General features: G+C 35.6%; 1 protein-coding gene across 12 annotated transcripts in view; it reads right to left on the bottom strand.

The window, feature by feature from the left end:
• The window catches only part of EHBP1 (EH domain binding protein 1), a 384,193-nt gene that overhangs the window by 120,404 nt on the left and 248,027 nt on the right, over positions 1–15,762 (bottom strand). For all 12 annotated transcript variants that reach the window (XM_020985470.2, XM_078149539.1, XM_020985475.2 and 9 more), the window contains 3 exons: positions 7,426–7,604; positions 6,765–6,813; positions 2,563–3,474 (listed from right to left, as the gene is read on the bottom strand). In XM_020985470.2, the coding sequence (XP_020841129.1) occupies positions 2,563–3,474; positions 6,765–6,813; positions 7,426–7,604 (1,140 nt within the window). The remainder of the gene's footprint in view (positions 1–2,562; positions 3,475–6,764; positions 6,814–7,425; positions 7,605–15,762) is intronic.

Below are 15,762 nucleotides of genomic sequence, written 5' to 3'. Positions count from 1 at the left end.
CTTGAGAAATAGCATAGCTAGCAACAATGATACTTAACTTTTAGTTACATATGTAATTAAAATGACTATAATATTTGGTTTGTTGTGGATTTTTTTTTAACTTTGTTATCAAATTTTCTAATAAGTAGATCAAAGTACACTGTGAAATAATGGAAGGAACTTAAGAAGAAAAAAAAAAACTAGATTCTAACCCCACCTCTGCCATCAACTGTGTGACCGTTGCATGTCATGATCTCTCTATGTCCTAAACCCCTCACTTATCAAATGTTGAAGTTGGCTCAGATTCTTCCTAGGGCCCCTCCAAAGGTAACCTCAGACAAGTCATTTAGGTTCTCTGAGCCTTGATTTGGGCCTCATTGATTTTATGGTCATGTAGTAAATGGCTGTTGAGTTTTTTTCCCCCTAAATAGTGATTGTGTATTTACAGTAACAAATTTGGTTGTACGAAGTAGGGCAAACCTGAATTATTTCTGACTACAGATCACAAAAAACCCATGATGTTTATTAGGCAGACACATTATAGCCTTCTAGATAATGTCTCCTTTATCATTCCAAAGACTGAAATAACTAGAAATTTACATCGTCAATTCCTAGCCAATACATTAACACATCCTGAGCTAAATGAGATGTGGACTACAAGCTGCCTTAATCACCAGAGTGAGCAGGGTTGAAAAAGGTCTTTTACTTATAGATGGAGAAAGTGATGCTTAAGTCATGATACCTGCCAAAGGTCCTACAAGCTAGTGGTAAATCCAGAAAAGAATTCAAGTTCAAAATAATCCATTGCCAGCTGTCACTAAGCACTCTAGATGACTATAATGCTGAAGCCTGCCGTAAGAATCTATTTTCATAGTCAATGTTAGATAAAGCTGTGGGAAGATAGCAACATTGACAATGTTGGTAGAGCTAGGAATCTGTCTATTTAGCAAAACAATTTGGATATACATAAGAATATCACTAAATACTTCATATCATTTGACCCAGAAATTCTATTACTGGACATATAAGGAAAGGCCCTATATGTAGTAAAATATTCATAGTGTCACTTCATTGGGAGAATGGCTGAACAAAATTGTGGTATATGAATGTAATAGAATATTGCTGCGCCACAAGAAATGGATATGAAGAATTCTGAGAAACATAAGAAGTGATGCAGCATGAAGAAAGTAGACCAAGATATAGTATAAAATGACTACAATAATATAAATGAAAAAAATACAGGTATTGATTTAATAGGAATGTATATGTAGAGCCTGTATTAGATTGCATACCATCTTGGGGGGGAAGGCAGAGAAAGTTTATAGAAGTGACTGTTGAAAACTAAAAATAAATAAATTAATTTAAAAAATACAGGTATTGAGACTCATTAAATGTAATGGGCAATCATGGTTGTGGAAGAAAGAGGATAAAATACACCTCCCTTTTTAGGGAGATATAAAAAGATGGGTGACTATGGGTATGGAATATTGCATATGTTGTCAGATGTGGTCTCTGTGTCTGTTTTTGCTTAACTGTATTTATTTGTTCAAAGAGAGGGTTCAGTGGTGGTAGTGGGGAGTATATGTTGGGAAATGACTGTGGTATAATAAGAAAAGGCATCAACAAAACAGCATGTATGTATGACTATTACTTGAACAGTACTTAAACATATTCACTAATAATTTTGCAATAAATCAATGAACAAATATGATTGAATTACTACTCTGTGTAAGGTACTATTTTGGAACTCTCAGCTTCCAAACCTGTATTACGTTGCTGTGGCTGTTGATTTGTTAGGAAATGGTTTGGTTCAAAGTCAAATATATTGAAAGCTGTTGCTAAGCTGGTCAGTGATTGCCAAGAGATTAATGATCAGGTCAAGACTGTCTACATCAGACAGGGCAAGCTCCGAAAAATGCTATGATTTACTTTAACCATGAATAAAACACGGTGGGGGAGGGGGACAGGATTTACCTGAGCAAAGCAAATGAAAAACAAAGGAAAAATGATATAGAGAGAAAAATTAGTTTTAGTTTGGTAATTTACAAAAAGAAAAAAAAGAAAACCATGTTCAATACGACCTTTTTATTAGGGGGAAAATAAAAATATTCTCAGGCTATTCTTATGCATTCATAAGATACAAAATACTCTTGCTTTCTATAGACAATTAACTAGTAATATTTAAAGATTCAATAACTTAGCCCTTCACTCTAAAGGGGTTCTTCCAGTAACACTATAAAATATTATTACTAACTTTAACTGGAGAGAACAGGAATATATCCTAAGAAGAACTGCTTCCTGTGTTGCTGGTTTTCATATATTAGCAGTTGTAGACAACAGAAGAACATGATAAACATTCATCACTTCAAAAATGCCCATTATGACAAATCATAACATACTCCACCTCCAACCATTTGTAATAACAAACCTTTATTAATCACCTATTGTGAAGAAGGCAGTAGGTTTATGAAGAAAAAACAAAAAACAGTCCCTGCCTACAATAATGCAGTACAAACATGTTGTGTGAAGACAAGGGCCATACCTGACTAGTACTACAGATGCACATTTGGTCAATTCTCTTACCTGAGTGGTTTTTGCAGAATGGTCCGAATGATTTAAAACTGTTTTATCTGTATCAGAATCGGACTCTGTGTATCTCAGAATAGCACGTTTTTTCTTTGCAAGGTCTACATCCCTATTGTAAGAGTATCCTAGTTTAGAAGTGGGAGATAAACTTGATTTTTTTACAGGAGACTCAGGTTCCAGTCTCTTGCTCTCTGAGGAGCCAGAAGATACCAATTTTTCTTCTTCCAAATTACCATCAGTAACTTCTAGAGAATGATGCCTTTGCCTGTCAAGTTCCTCACAAGCAAAGGGTGGAGATGCATCTTTTTTTTTATCACTGATATATGTTAAGTCACTCAATTCTAAAGTGTCAACTTTTAGCAATTTCTTCTTGCTCAACAAAATCTGTGCTTGTGTAGAATCTGTATGGGAATATATTCCAGCCTCCTCATATCCTGAAGTCCTTCCCGAGCTTTGTTGGTATTTTTGTGGCTCTGTGTCACTTTTAGTCCTTCGACAATAAGGGGAAGCTGTGCTTGGACTTAGATGATCATCAGGGGTCTGATGCTCACTCTCTGACTCTCCAACACCACTATCATTTACAAATACAGAATCATCCTGAGATACGAAATCTACTGCTCCGCTGCCAGGTTGCTGGAATTCAGGGTCCCGGTTCAAATCATTAAGTTCTGCATAGAACTTTTCCTGATCAATAGAACTGTTTGTATCAGTTTCATAGTTTCCCACTTTATATGTGCTTTTACTGCTATTCTCCTCTATTTGAACTACATTTAATTCTTGACCACTGAAATGGGCCCTTATTTGATAAAGATAAGTCATAACAGTCAGTTTGTCAGGAATTGCTAACAAAACCATATCAGAAGGTTCCAATAACCGTGAAATTCCTATGCTTGCAAATCCATCGTATGCCTTCAAAATAAACAAACAAAAGTTATATTACAGATGTCAAATACTGCAATTCAAAATTTCAGTTGGAACTACAAAATGAGAAACATTATAACTTGATTTTTAAAATTTACACACTGTTCTTAAAAACATTCTTAAAATGCAAATGATCTTTTCTCATCTTTCCCAAACATCATATTTACTTTTTCCTCTAGGAATATGTCTACTTTCCATGTAAGAAAGAATATAAAATCCACTCAGGTAGCCTTTATTTTAAAATACTTTTCATGTTATTTATGAGAATATGATAAAAGCATATACCCACCTTCATTGGGGACATCCTTAATGGATAAAATAAAATTAGAATGACATAGAAAACAAGCAAATAAAAATGAGAGAGTTGGAACAAAAAGGTATCTAAGGATGGGCTTTTAAGATAAGAAACTAAGAAATAGAGACACCACACTAATCTATCTTGGGCTTTATCATGCCTGATCGACTTCTTCTCTTCTACTGGCCGTGTAATTGCAGTGATTTGTGCTGATGAAAAAACAGAAGCAGATAACCAAAAAGAACTACACCTCGATCACCTGATATAAAGCAGGAATAAATGCTTTTTAAACTTACAAACATTTTCTTAAACACCCAATTAACTACGACTTTACAAAATGAGAAGAACGTAATTCTCCTTCAATAGCACTAAAAAAAGTGAAGTGTTTAGAGACCTATGACAAAGTTGAGAATGTGTGGCTGCATTGTATTATTTTTGCTAGCCTTTAAATGACTGCAGTGCATCAGGTTTTTCTAGTTTTGAAGAATCAAAGCTGTTTCTCAATTTACAAATAATTATTACTATCCTGAACTAACCCCTTGAAAACAGTATTGTGTTGTCAGAAGCCCTGTAGGGAATGGCTAAAGGTTTAGATACACTTTTAGTAAGAACAAGAAAAAAAATTTCTAGTTCTACATGTCATAATTTTGGTTATAAAAATATTCTCATCATATTCTGGTTTTAAAAATCAACTCAAAAGTTTTTCTTCAAAACAATAGTTAGAAATTGATTTAACACCAGGAAGAAAATAGTCTTTTAAACTTATATGTTAAAATACACTTCTACCTTTGGATTTAATCCTTTCCTCATACTCCTCCTGCAGTTTTATACATTTTTAGGGGGAGAAAGGAAGAATGAAATGGAAAACAAATTGTGATATTAAAACATCTTCAATTTTCACAGCACTATCTTTCATAATATATATAGATGACTCAAAATATGTAGTTAAGGTGTGTGGCTCAGTTGGAGTGCAAGTATAGACTTGTTTGTTATTTTACTCGTTTTAGGAAAATTAAAGAATTTTTCTTCCTCCAGTGTCCTGACAACATGATTGACAGCCATCAACTGCAGGCCATCAGCAAAAGCACCACAGGCACTATTCTAAACATTTCCCAATTATCTAACACACTGACATATTGGTCAAGATCAGATGTCACAGGTAAATACCTTTTTTATTTGCTATTTCTTCCAGATCTGGGAAAATGATTAGCTTCCTTGTGAGGAAACTTCTTAAGTTTTAATTCTGGTAATAGTTCATTTTAAAATGAACACTAATTGTAGTGCAAACTGTTTAAAAACAAATCATGCTTTTAACAAGTAAGGTCAAGACATTTATTTAAAGATGTATTTTCAAAGGTTAATATTTGCTACTACAGTCAATCACCCGCTGTCTTTTGTAGTGGCCTGGGTGCAGAGGAAAATGGAGTCCTCACAAAGAAAATCGTCTTATTCATTGCTAGATGTTATTTTAATTGGTTAGGAGGAGTCACTGTCAAATGTGCTTTGCATCCACATGGAACTTATACACAGGCATTGCTGCTCCCTGTACTGCATTCATTCCCATCTAGGGCACATGGGGTTATCAGACAGAACTGTGTGAAGCCAGGAAACAAATCTGAAGGAAGCAACTGAGCTACTCAAATGTAGCTGTCAGGCAAGGGCTTAAAATGATGAAAGAAAAAGAAATTAAACAACAGTAATAATTACTTATTGAATGACGAATGACTAGAAATTCACCCTAAAACTGTATTTTTCAGCCAAAGCTAATCTAATGGAGAGAATGTTTTTAACAGAACAGTCTAATATGCGTAGTAGAATGTAATGTCAACATTGATGTCTTCAAAATTTGAAAATGAAATACAAGATAGTGGGCTGTCACAATAACTTAAGAGCTGGCAAGATTATTCATATATTTATAAAAAGTATTAAAGGAAACATACAATAATATGCTTTCAAAATTTCAAACTGCAAGTTAAAAAATCTACCTTATAAAATAACAATATGTGCATTTTTACAATCATTTAGCTTTGCATTTTCCATGACAGCCAGAAAAAGGCTTGCTATTACTCAACAGAACAATGCAAAAAAAGGCTTGCACATATGACCCAAAGACCAAATTTGGCTGAAATTATGAAAAGAGAAAGCTTTTTACTTTGGTGTGTGCTGCTTCTTAATTTACATAGATAACCTATTTTATAGAATACAAACTTTAAAAAAGCATATTACAATGATTCCCATAATTAATTGTGTAGAAAATGAGTTATTTGTCAATATACCCTGTGAGTGAACCAGACATTTTCAAGGAAAAATGAAATTTTTAATTGCTGCATAAGATTTTCTTTGGGGAGTGGGATGGTGGAAAGAAGCATTAATAGAAAAAAAATTTGGGCCTAAACTTATTTTAGCTAAATGAACCTGGGTCAGGATTCTCTTTATGTTACTTTTGTTTTAAATTACCAGACTCAAAAGAGAATTAAAAGGCTTGGTTTGGGCCCACACTGGTTTTCATTAATTATGTTTCTAGTGAAAATCAAAGTTCTTAATCTTTAAAATTTTAATGACTTGTGGCATTAACATCAACACATTTTTCCTAAGCAATCCAGTAGTCTTGTAAAGTCAAACAGAAGTATAAATATGCAATTTTTGGTAGAATTCTAAAAAATAGTTAAAAATAATTAGGTTAAAAGAGGAAAAAAAGTCAAGAAAAGCTCCATAAGCCCTTCTTCTCCTTCTTTTCAGCTATTAATACAGGCCTTACAAAAAATAACTCTAATACCAACCTGGAACTTGTGAATGTTAAAGAATATGACAAACCAGAGTCAATACTATGTCCGATTTGAACTGCAGGAGGCTGAATAGCTTCTGCAAACTACAGTTATGACCTTACAAGACTGCCTCACTCTCCCAAAATTAATAAAAACCTGCAGTGAAGTCAAAATTGAAGCCATATCTTTTTTCCCCTTCCTTTCCTATTAGGTCTTACCTTTTTGTTGTTCTCTTTAATATCTTGAGGATTCAAAGACTTGTAGTCACTGAGGGAGAAAATGGCACAGTGGGTATGTATAGTATTTGATAAATGAGGTAGTTTTAAAACACATCAAATCTAAACATCTGACATACAATGATATCCTATAGTAACCAGCAATTTCGTAGCAATTTGATCAACAAAACTAATATTGCAGAAAATAAATAAACCAAATAAATAAATAAACAGTAAATACACGTTTCATTGCCTGAAGCTTTCCATCTAAAAAAAAAGTTAGTGCAGGAGACTAGAGAACAGCCTTGCAACCAAATTTACCATGAGGTAATCTCTTGTTCTCAATATATAAGCTACAGGCTTATTTGTCTCATCTCATTTCAAAACTAACACAATTTTCACAATCATCTTGAAGTCTGTTCTTTTATAAGATTAAGAAAAAGAAACATATTTTTAAAGTAGAGAAAAGATTCTTTTTAGGAGGGGTAAAAAAGGGATTTCAAGGTTTGGCATAAATCTGTTTCCTCAAAAATGCACAAAATGCTCAAAGTAATTTATAGTTAAGCATTTCAGGACATGTCAAGTAGTGGTTTTAATGTTGTTATTTTCTTATTTCTAGTACATGTAAAGCACTTGACTGGAAAAGTAAAATGTGTTTACTTACATCAGATCTGGTCTAAAGTGGTGTAATATTGCACAAAAAGATAAGCCATTTCTCCAAGATGTAGTAAAATTCGTGATTTTCACTCCCCTATAGTTTTTTGTAACTTCTTTGCACCACACAAGCAGTGACTGACTAGCATTTGGCTTCCTCCCCAAAACAGGACTTGGTATAGGGCTTGGCTAGAAGGAAAGGTACAGAGGAAAGCATTAAAAGAATTTAATGGAAGATGAAAATTAACAATAATTGACCTAACTAGATGATCTGCATCCTTTGATGTGAGTTTCAGTCCTTCAGAGCTGTCAATTTATGACTATAACCTGCAAGAAAGGCACACATATCTCAAGTTATTATCTCTACTTTTGGCCCTCAGCATTTGCCCTTAGAGGATGTAGATCTACAGAATTTTAAACTTACATATGAGAACAGGCCAAGAACTTTAATGATAGAAACACTGTGTTAAAGTCCTTAAACACTCAAGGCATTTCTACCGCATAGTCTCTGCACCTTCCACACCCTTAGAAAAATTTCCAACCTGCATTTATGAAAAAAAAATATTCCTACAATTCTTTTCTGAGTAGATCAAAAGTAAAGCCAATCAAAGTTTACTATGTAGCTTAAGTTGTGAGCTACCAGTGTAGTGGAGAGATCTAAGGTTAACTGGTAAAATATTTTAATACAGTGATCTTATATACATTCTAAATGAACATTGTTACTATTATAATCATATACAAACAATAATGAGGACAACAATTTTAGAGTTATTAGCAACAGTGAACTGTTGTTAGCTGCAGCACATAATTATTTTTTCCCCTCAGTTTATCAGTTTCTTCAGATTCTCTATGAGAAGGCGAATTTTACTTAGGTAGAAAGTGAATATTTAAATAAGAATAAATGTATACTTGATTTACACCAGCAACTAATTAAATACATATTGAGAACATCTTTTTCTTTATAACATTTGCTGACAAATTAATCAACTTACATTAATAACATACTGACAAAGTAAAAATAAACCCAGGCTATATAAAAAAGATGCCTATTCTACTCTTTTAATCTTAAACTTGAGCCATTTTTGTTTTCTTGAGTGCAACAAAAATGTACTGTTTCACACCCAAAAAAGGATTCTTCCAATTTAAAATGTCATGGATAAGTTATTTTAAGGGTAGACATTCAAGACTGAAGAAAACCACTAAAGTTTTTGGTATTTTAAATCTTGCTCTAATTTCAAAAGAAAATCAGTACAGATGCGGGCTATGGCTAAATTCAGATTCAGAATAAAGACTTTCCAAAATAAGGTGAAAAAAAGACAAAGTCACTTATCCTAATGTCATTACTTGGTTTGGGAAACAAATCATTCTTGCCATGCAGCCTAGTTAAGAAAGACCAATGATGCCCCCACTTGACAAAAGCATGTCAGTGCTAAACAATTAAAGCTGTCAAATTCATGTAACTATGATTTATGTATTCACTGCTTGTGGGAGAAGACAACTGAGAAATACCAAGGAGGTAATTTCTCATTTTTATTGACTGTCAGACTAACAAATTGTTACATAAACAAATAAATGACTCTAATACAAAATAACACAAATTCATAACTGATGTTCAAATCAAGTGCTATGTGAGATCGTGAGTTTAAAGGTCTTTTCCCAAAATGCGGGGCAGAAGAGGAAATTTGTGAAGTCTGCTTCCTAGAGCAGGTAGTATTTTAAGGAGAAAGACTGTAAAGGACAGGTAGGAATTCAACAGATGGAAAGGCACAGGGATGGGGGGGTATTCTAGGTATAGGAAACAACATAATCAAAAGCCAAGTAGACTCAATAAGGTTAGCAGATTTGAAGCTGGAATGGAGATCAGACATCATTCTAGTCAAACTCTTCATTTTAATGGTGAGAAAACTGATGTCCATAGAAATTCAATGACTTACAGAAGGTCATATAGGTAATAAGAAGCAGAGCTAAGATTTTCTCCCAGGTTCCCTCACTCTGCATCCAGTGTTCTTTCCATGGTACTAGGCCATTTGTATGGGAAGTAGGAGTACGGGTGTCAAGTAGTTCATTTTGGCTGGAGTCTAGTATATGTGGAGGAGAGTAGTATTTAATAAAGATAGAAAAGCAGAGCGGTGCTAGATTGTGGAAGGCCTTAAATGCTAGGCAAGAGTTTGAACTTGAGTTAATAGGTAATAAAGAGTCAATGAAGGTTCTGAGGAGTCAAATAACATGACCAACTTTATAGCGTAAGTAAAACAAGTCTGGCAGTGATGAGAAGGATGGTCTGAGGGTAGAAGACAGTAAACGTGAGGCATGCTGGAAAGCTATTGCAACTCTCCAGGTGAGTGGCAATTAGGGATTACATCAGGTGATGGCTGTGTGAAGAGAAACAACAAATACAAGTTATATTGTGGAGGTACAACTGATAGGATTTAGTAAGATTAGATATGTCAAGTGTGGGAAAGAGTTGAAGAAAACACTAAAATCTAAATATAGAAAACTGGGTAAATGGTGGCATCCTGCCTCAGAGGATTGCTGTGAGACTCAAATAAAACAATGCATATAAAACACTCTACAAATATTAAAGTATATTATAAATCTCAGTTAAGGTAAAAGGCCAGAAGAATAGGTTAAAGGGAAATGGAAATCAGTTCAGGAGTGAGGACAATGACTTTGGTGTTGCTAATGAAAAGTCTGGTTTCTACAACCTCATCTCCTCCTAAAAGACTGAGTGAGCTACAGCCTATTTACTTGGGAAAGTCCACATGGAATCCCACCCTATCCAAAAGTGCTCAAGTCAGCAGCTCCCTCTTTCTTTAGTTTGTGAAAATCAATGTCTTAACTTAGCACACTGAAACAACATTTAAAAAGTGCTAATTCCTACACCATAACACTCTTTTTTGAATGTCTTTTCAACAAAAACTATGAAATTTAACGTAAAGAATAATCAAATAATCAGACTACATGAGTAAATTTAACCATAGTTTGCTTAAGTTTTATTAAGTACCTTGTAATTAAAAAGCTTGTCTCCATGAATGGTGTAAATTTACCTTAAAGATATTATTGTTAATCATTTATGTACCATTTCATATTTATATAGTGTTTAATTAGCTGTTCCTTACAAGTTGATGACGTAGTTAAGAAAATAGCACCACATATCAAGAAGCAAACTTTACTAAAACACAAAGGACAGAGCCAGGATCAAAATACTAACTAATTCTGGGTTCAGTGACGTAGTGAGTCATACTGTCTATGCCCTTTCAAAAATTCTGACTAAGCAGATAAGGTAAATGAGTTTCTTTTTACATAGTAAGGTTCATAACTATACAGTTCAATAAGAGCCAGTGAAAATTAAATTTTCCCCTTATTTAGGAATTATTTTAAAAACATCAATGCAGCCCTGAACTACGGTACTTCTCACTGTTTTCCCAGCCTTACTTGTGACAAAAATGACAATACATAGTTGAAAAATGAGGAATTCATTTAATCATCTAGATGTTTTAGTTACGGTATAAACACATTTATGACTGAATTAATTTTTTCATCAGAATGTTTGGTATTGTATAGACACAATCAATATCTTCAATATTCAGACAAATAAAATATACAATAAGCATCATGTATTAAAATAAACTATTTTTCCTAGATTATAGGGAGACTTGTGTTTAGAGTTCAAAGATTCTTGGAGCACAAATCTAATTGTAGTCTCAATTTACCAATGGCATATGTAGATCCTATTATACTATGTAATTTATACAAATGAGAACAATTAGAAAAATAAATCCTCAGATTTACTAGAAGAAATGTACATTAAATGAGTGCATTTTAGCTCTACTTTCTTCCTTCAAGGCTCAGCTTGGGTGCTTGCTCTAGGACACATATTCTGACTTCCTGAGTTGCTAGTGCTCTCCTCTGCCTGAAATCACTTTGTATTTATTATATACTTGTTATCTCCTCGCAGGCCAGGACGAGATTCTTGAGAGTAGGGACTGCTTCCTTTTTTCAGTCCTCCTATCCTTAGACTTACCAGTGTCCCTTGCACTTAACAGGTGTTTTTAAAAAGTTTGCTGAAATTGAATTAATTTCTAGATTAAAAAAAGCTATCTAACACGTTCAGATTTTTTTTTCTCTAAATGAAATATATAGGAGCCTTTTCTTTGTGGATTTGCCATTTATACATTTAAGATAGTCTGTATCAATATATGCCCTCTCTCAAAATACTCAATATACTCAAAATACTCAAAATGAATCTGTGATCTCATCCATTTGAACGCTTCCAATGAGGCAGACTGCAAACTATCTCTTGTCTTGTAAGTTTGCCATAAGAGTTACACCTATCCAACATGCTAGAAGCCTTCCTTGCTTTCTCCTAACATTAGAGACACCAGTGGAACACCTTGGGGCACTCAATTAAATCCAACAACCATTTATTAAGAACTGTGTCAGGCACTGTACTAAACTCTGAGGATAAAAAGAAAAGGCAAAAATACACAGCCAGTCCACAAGGAGTTCACAATGAAGGAAATAGCATGCAAATAATTGTACACATTAGATCTACACAGTATAAGTGGAAGTTAATCTCAGAAGGAAGGCACTAACAGTGGAAGAGACTAGGAAAGAGGCTTCTTACAGAAAATCAAACTTGAGCTTAGTCTTGAAGGAAACACTTAGGCGAGGAGGGAGAGCGTTTCAGATATGGGGGACAGCCAATAAAATGGCATGTAGTTATGAGATGGAAGATCAATTATGCGTGAGGAACAGTAAATAGGCCAGTAAAGTTGGAATATAAAATATATGGAGGGGAGGAAGGCATAAAAAGGTTAGAGAGGAGACAGCTTGTTAAGGGCTTTAAATGTCAAACCTTTATATTTGATTCTGGAGCTAATAGAGAACCACCGGAGCTTATAAGTATAGGGAAACACGGTTAGACCTGAATTTTAAGAAAATCATTTCTGCAACTGGAAAGAGACTTGAAGCAAGAAGACCAACCAGAAAACTACGACAGTAGTCCAGGAGTGAGATGGAAAGCCTTTTCCAGGGTGGTGGCTTTGTGGGTGGAGAGAAGGATACATATGAGAGACGTTGTAAAAGAGGAAAACACAAGATTTGGCAACAGTTTGGATAAATGCAGTGAGTGAGTGAGGAGTTGGTGATGAAACTAAGGCTATGAGCCCAGTTACTAGAAGAATGATAGTACCCTTAACAGTAACAGGAAAGTTGGGAATAAAAGAGGGATTGAGGTATAAGATTGATTAACTCTATTTTAGACATGTTGATTTTGAGATGTCTATGGTACATCCAGTATGAGATGTCCAATTGGCAGTTGGTGATGTGGGACTGGAGTTCAAGAGAGACTAGGAAATCTAGAGAGATCTGAGAATGACTAGTATAGAAATGATAAGTGAATACATGGGTGTTGATGAGGTCATCAAACTAGTTAGAGTAGAGAGAAAAGAGTAAAGGGCTTAGGACAGAGGTTTGGAGAATGCCCACAATAATTGGGCATGACATGGAAGGATGAAGAACAATAAGAGACTGAAAAAGAGTGGTTGGACAGGTAGGAGAAGAACCAGGAAAAAGTAATGTCATGAAAACCTAGAGAGGAGAGACTATCCAGAAGTGGGTGATCAACAGTGTCAAATGCTGCAGAAAGTAAGAAAGATAAAGAATGAGAAGAGGCCATTAAATTTGGCAATTAAGAGGTCAATGGTAACTTTAGAGAGTTTAGTTGAATGAGGTGGTCGGAAGTTAAACCGCAAAGACTTAAAAGTGAGTAATAAGAAAACTGAGACAGTAGTGTAGATGGCTTTCTCAAGGAGTTTAGCCTAAAAGAGAAGGAAAGATAAAGGACAGTACCTAGGAGGCGCAACCAGGTCAGGTGAAGATTTTTTGAAGGATGGGGAGGGGGATAGATATAGGAATATTTGTAGGCATCAGGGAAGGAGCAAAAGATTGGGGAAAAGTGAAGATTAGTAGAATACAGATGAGAGCAGGATCATTTGCTGGAGAAGATGGAATATATGGGATCACTTGTACATGTAGAGAGGTTTGCCTTGGCAAAAAGAAAGCCCACCTCTTTGTGTGAGATGGGGTGAAGAAGGAGGTAGTTGGTGAGGATATCTCAGTCATACGAGATAAGGAAGAAGACAGAAAAGGGATTTCTTGGCAAATGGCCTCGAAAGCATGGAGATGAGATATGGAGTATCTCATGTGAGGAAAGCCAACTGGGCTGGAATGCAGTATAAAAGGAGAGGTTGGAACAAGGTCATATAGGCTTTCAAAGCTATGGAAAAGTTTATATTAATCCAAGAAGCAACAGGAAGCCACCAGAGTTGACTGAATGAAGGAAAATTACTTTGGCAGCAGGACAGAGCCAGTGAAGTAGAGAGAGACTTGAGGCAAGGGGACCAATTAGGAGGCTGTTGAGATAATCTTAGTTAAGAGTGATGAGGAACTAAACTTAAGGCTGTAGCTTTGTGAGTGGATAGAGGAGTCAGATGTGAGAGATGTGAAGGCAGAAGCAGCAAGATTTGGAAATAGACTAGTTATGGAGTGAAGTAGGGAAGAATCACAGTTAATGTAAAAGTTATGAACCTGAAAAACTAGAAGAATGCCGGTGCCTTTGATAGAAATAAAGAAGCTTGGAGGATGGGAGGGTTTGGGAGAATCATAAAGATATCCAATTTGGACAAGCTAATAATAATATAATAACAGCTAATATTTACATAATGCTTTAAGGTTTGTGAAACTACTTATAAAAAAATCATCTCATTTGATCCTCACAGCGACCCTAAGAAATGGGTGCTATTATCCCCATAATCACAGTATAGAAAAACTGAAGCAAACAGGGGTTAGGTGACTCACCCAGAGTCATTCAGCTAGTGTCTGCAAAGAGATTTGAACTCAGATCTTCCTGAGTTCAAGGTGTCTCTGGGATATCCGATTCAGATGTCTAACAGGCAATCAGTAATGCAGGCCTGAGGTTCAGGGGAGAGATGGGCTGGACATGTAGATTTGTGAGTCATCTGCATGGAGATGATAGCACCTACCTCCCTGGGGTTTTTGGGAGGACCAAATTAAGACAGCCAAGTGCCTAAAACATAGTAGGCATATAATAAATCAATTCTTCCTTCCTATCCTTCCTTCCTTCTTTCCTTCCCCCTCGTGGGATAGCACCTTTGGGTACACCCACACTTAGGGAGTATGATATGGAGGACGGGCAAGAGAGCAGTGTCACAAAAACCCAGAGACAGTATTCATTCAATTAGGAGAGAGTTGTCAATATTTTCACAAACAGGAGATATATTAAGGATGAAGATGGAGAAAAGACTATCAAATTTCCAAGTAAAAGATTACTAGTAATGTTGAAGGGAGCTGTTTCAGTTCAGTGATGAGGTCAGAATCCTGACGGAAAAGGGTTGAGGAATGAGAGGACAGGAAATGGAGGCAGCTGAGCCATTGAAAGCTTTCACAGGGAGTTTAGCTGAAAAAGGCAAGCGAGATACATGATGGTAGCCTGAGGGGATGGTAAACACCACTGCAGGTTTTTAAGGATGAGAAAGGCTTTGGTATGCTTGAAGGAAGTAGAAATAGGGAAGTAGAAAAGAGAAGTTAAAGACTGGAGGGAAAGAAAAAATTGAGGATGCAATCTTCTGAAGAAGATAGGAGGGGATAACAATATGTGCCCCTATACACAGGCTGGCCTTTGTAAGGAGAAGGGCCCGTGTCAGAGATTGGATTAAAGAAGGAAAGAGTGGAAGATAATGTCAAGGACTTTTGAGATTAAAGGAAGAGAAGAGGGAATCTTCTTGGTTCCTTTATGTTCTCAGTAAAGTAAAAGATCCTTGGTTGAGAGAGAGATGGAAGAAACAGAGATGGAGTGAGAAAGAAGCTTGAGAAGGGAAAAGAAGCTTTAGAACTTCTGTGGGTAGTTAGATAGGAACCAATTAGGGAGTAATAAGAGGACTGCATTGCTGAAGTGAGTGCCCAGTTGAGGCTAGATAATATGAATTTGAAATGTACCTAATTGGCACTGCTATGAGACTTCCTCTAGCTATATTCAACTGCTTTGAACAGGATCAGAGGAGGTGCATGGTAGGAGTAAAACAGGGATGAAGTTTGTCAACAGAAGAACAATGATAGGACAAAGGAATAAGGGATTAGAGAGTAGAAGAATGTTGAGTTAAATGGCTTACCTACTAGGCTGAGACTATAGAGAGAGGAAAGTGAAGTCAGAAAAGATAATTATGGCCTGATAAATCACCAAGGGGTAGAAGGATTGGAGGTCTCAATGAGGGCAAAGAATCACTTTAGGAAGAGTGAGGCAGAGGGAGAGGTGCAATGACGGAAT

The sequence above is a fragment of the Phascolarctos cinereus genome, unplaced genomic scaffold (genome assembly GCF_003287225.1).
Source record: "Phascolarctos cinereus isolate Bilbo 61053 unplaced genomic scaffold, phaCin_HiC Scaffold_2;HRSCAF=192, whole genome shotgun sequence".
Classification (NCBI taxonomy): domain Eukaryota; kingdom Metazoa; phylum Chordata; class Mammalia; order Diprotodontia; family Phascolarctidae; genus Phascolarctos; species Phascolarctos cinereus.
This window is presented reverse-complemented; position numbering and strand designations above follow the sequence as displayed.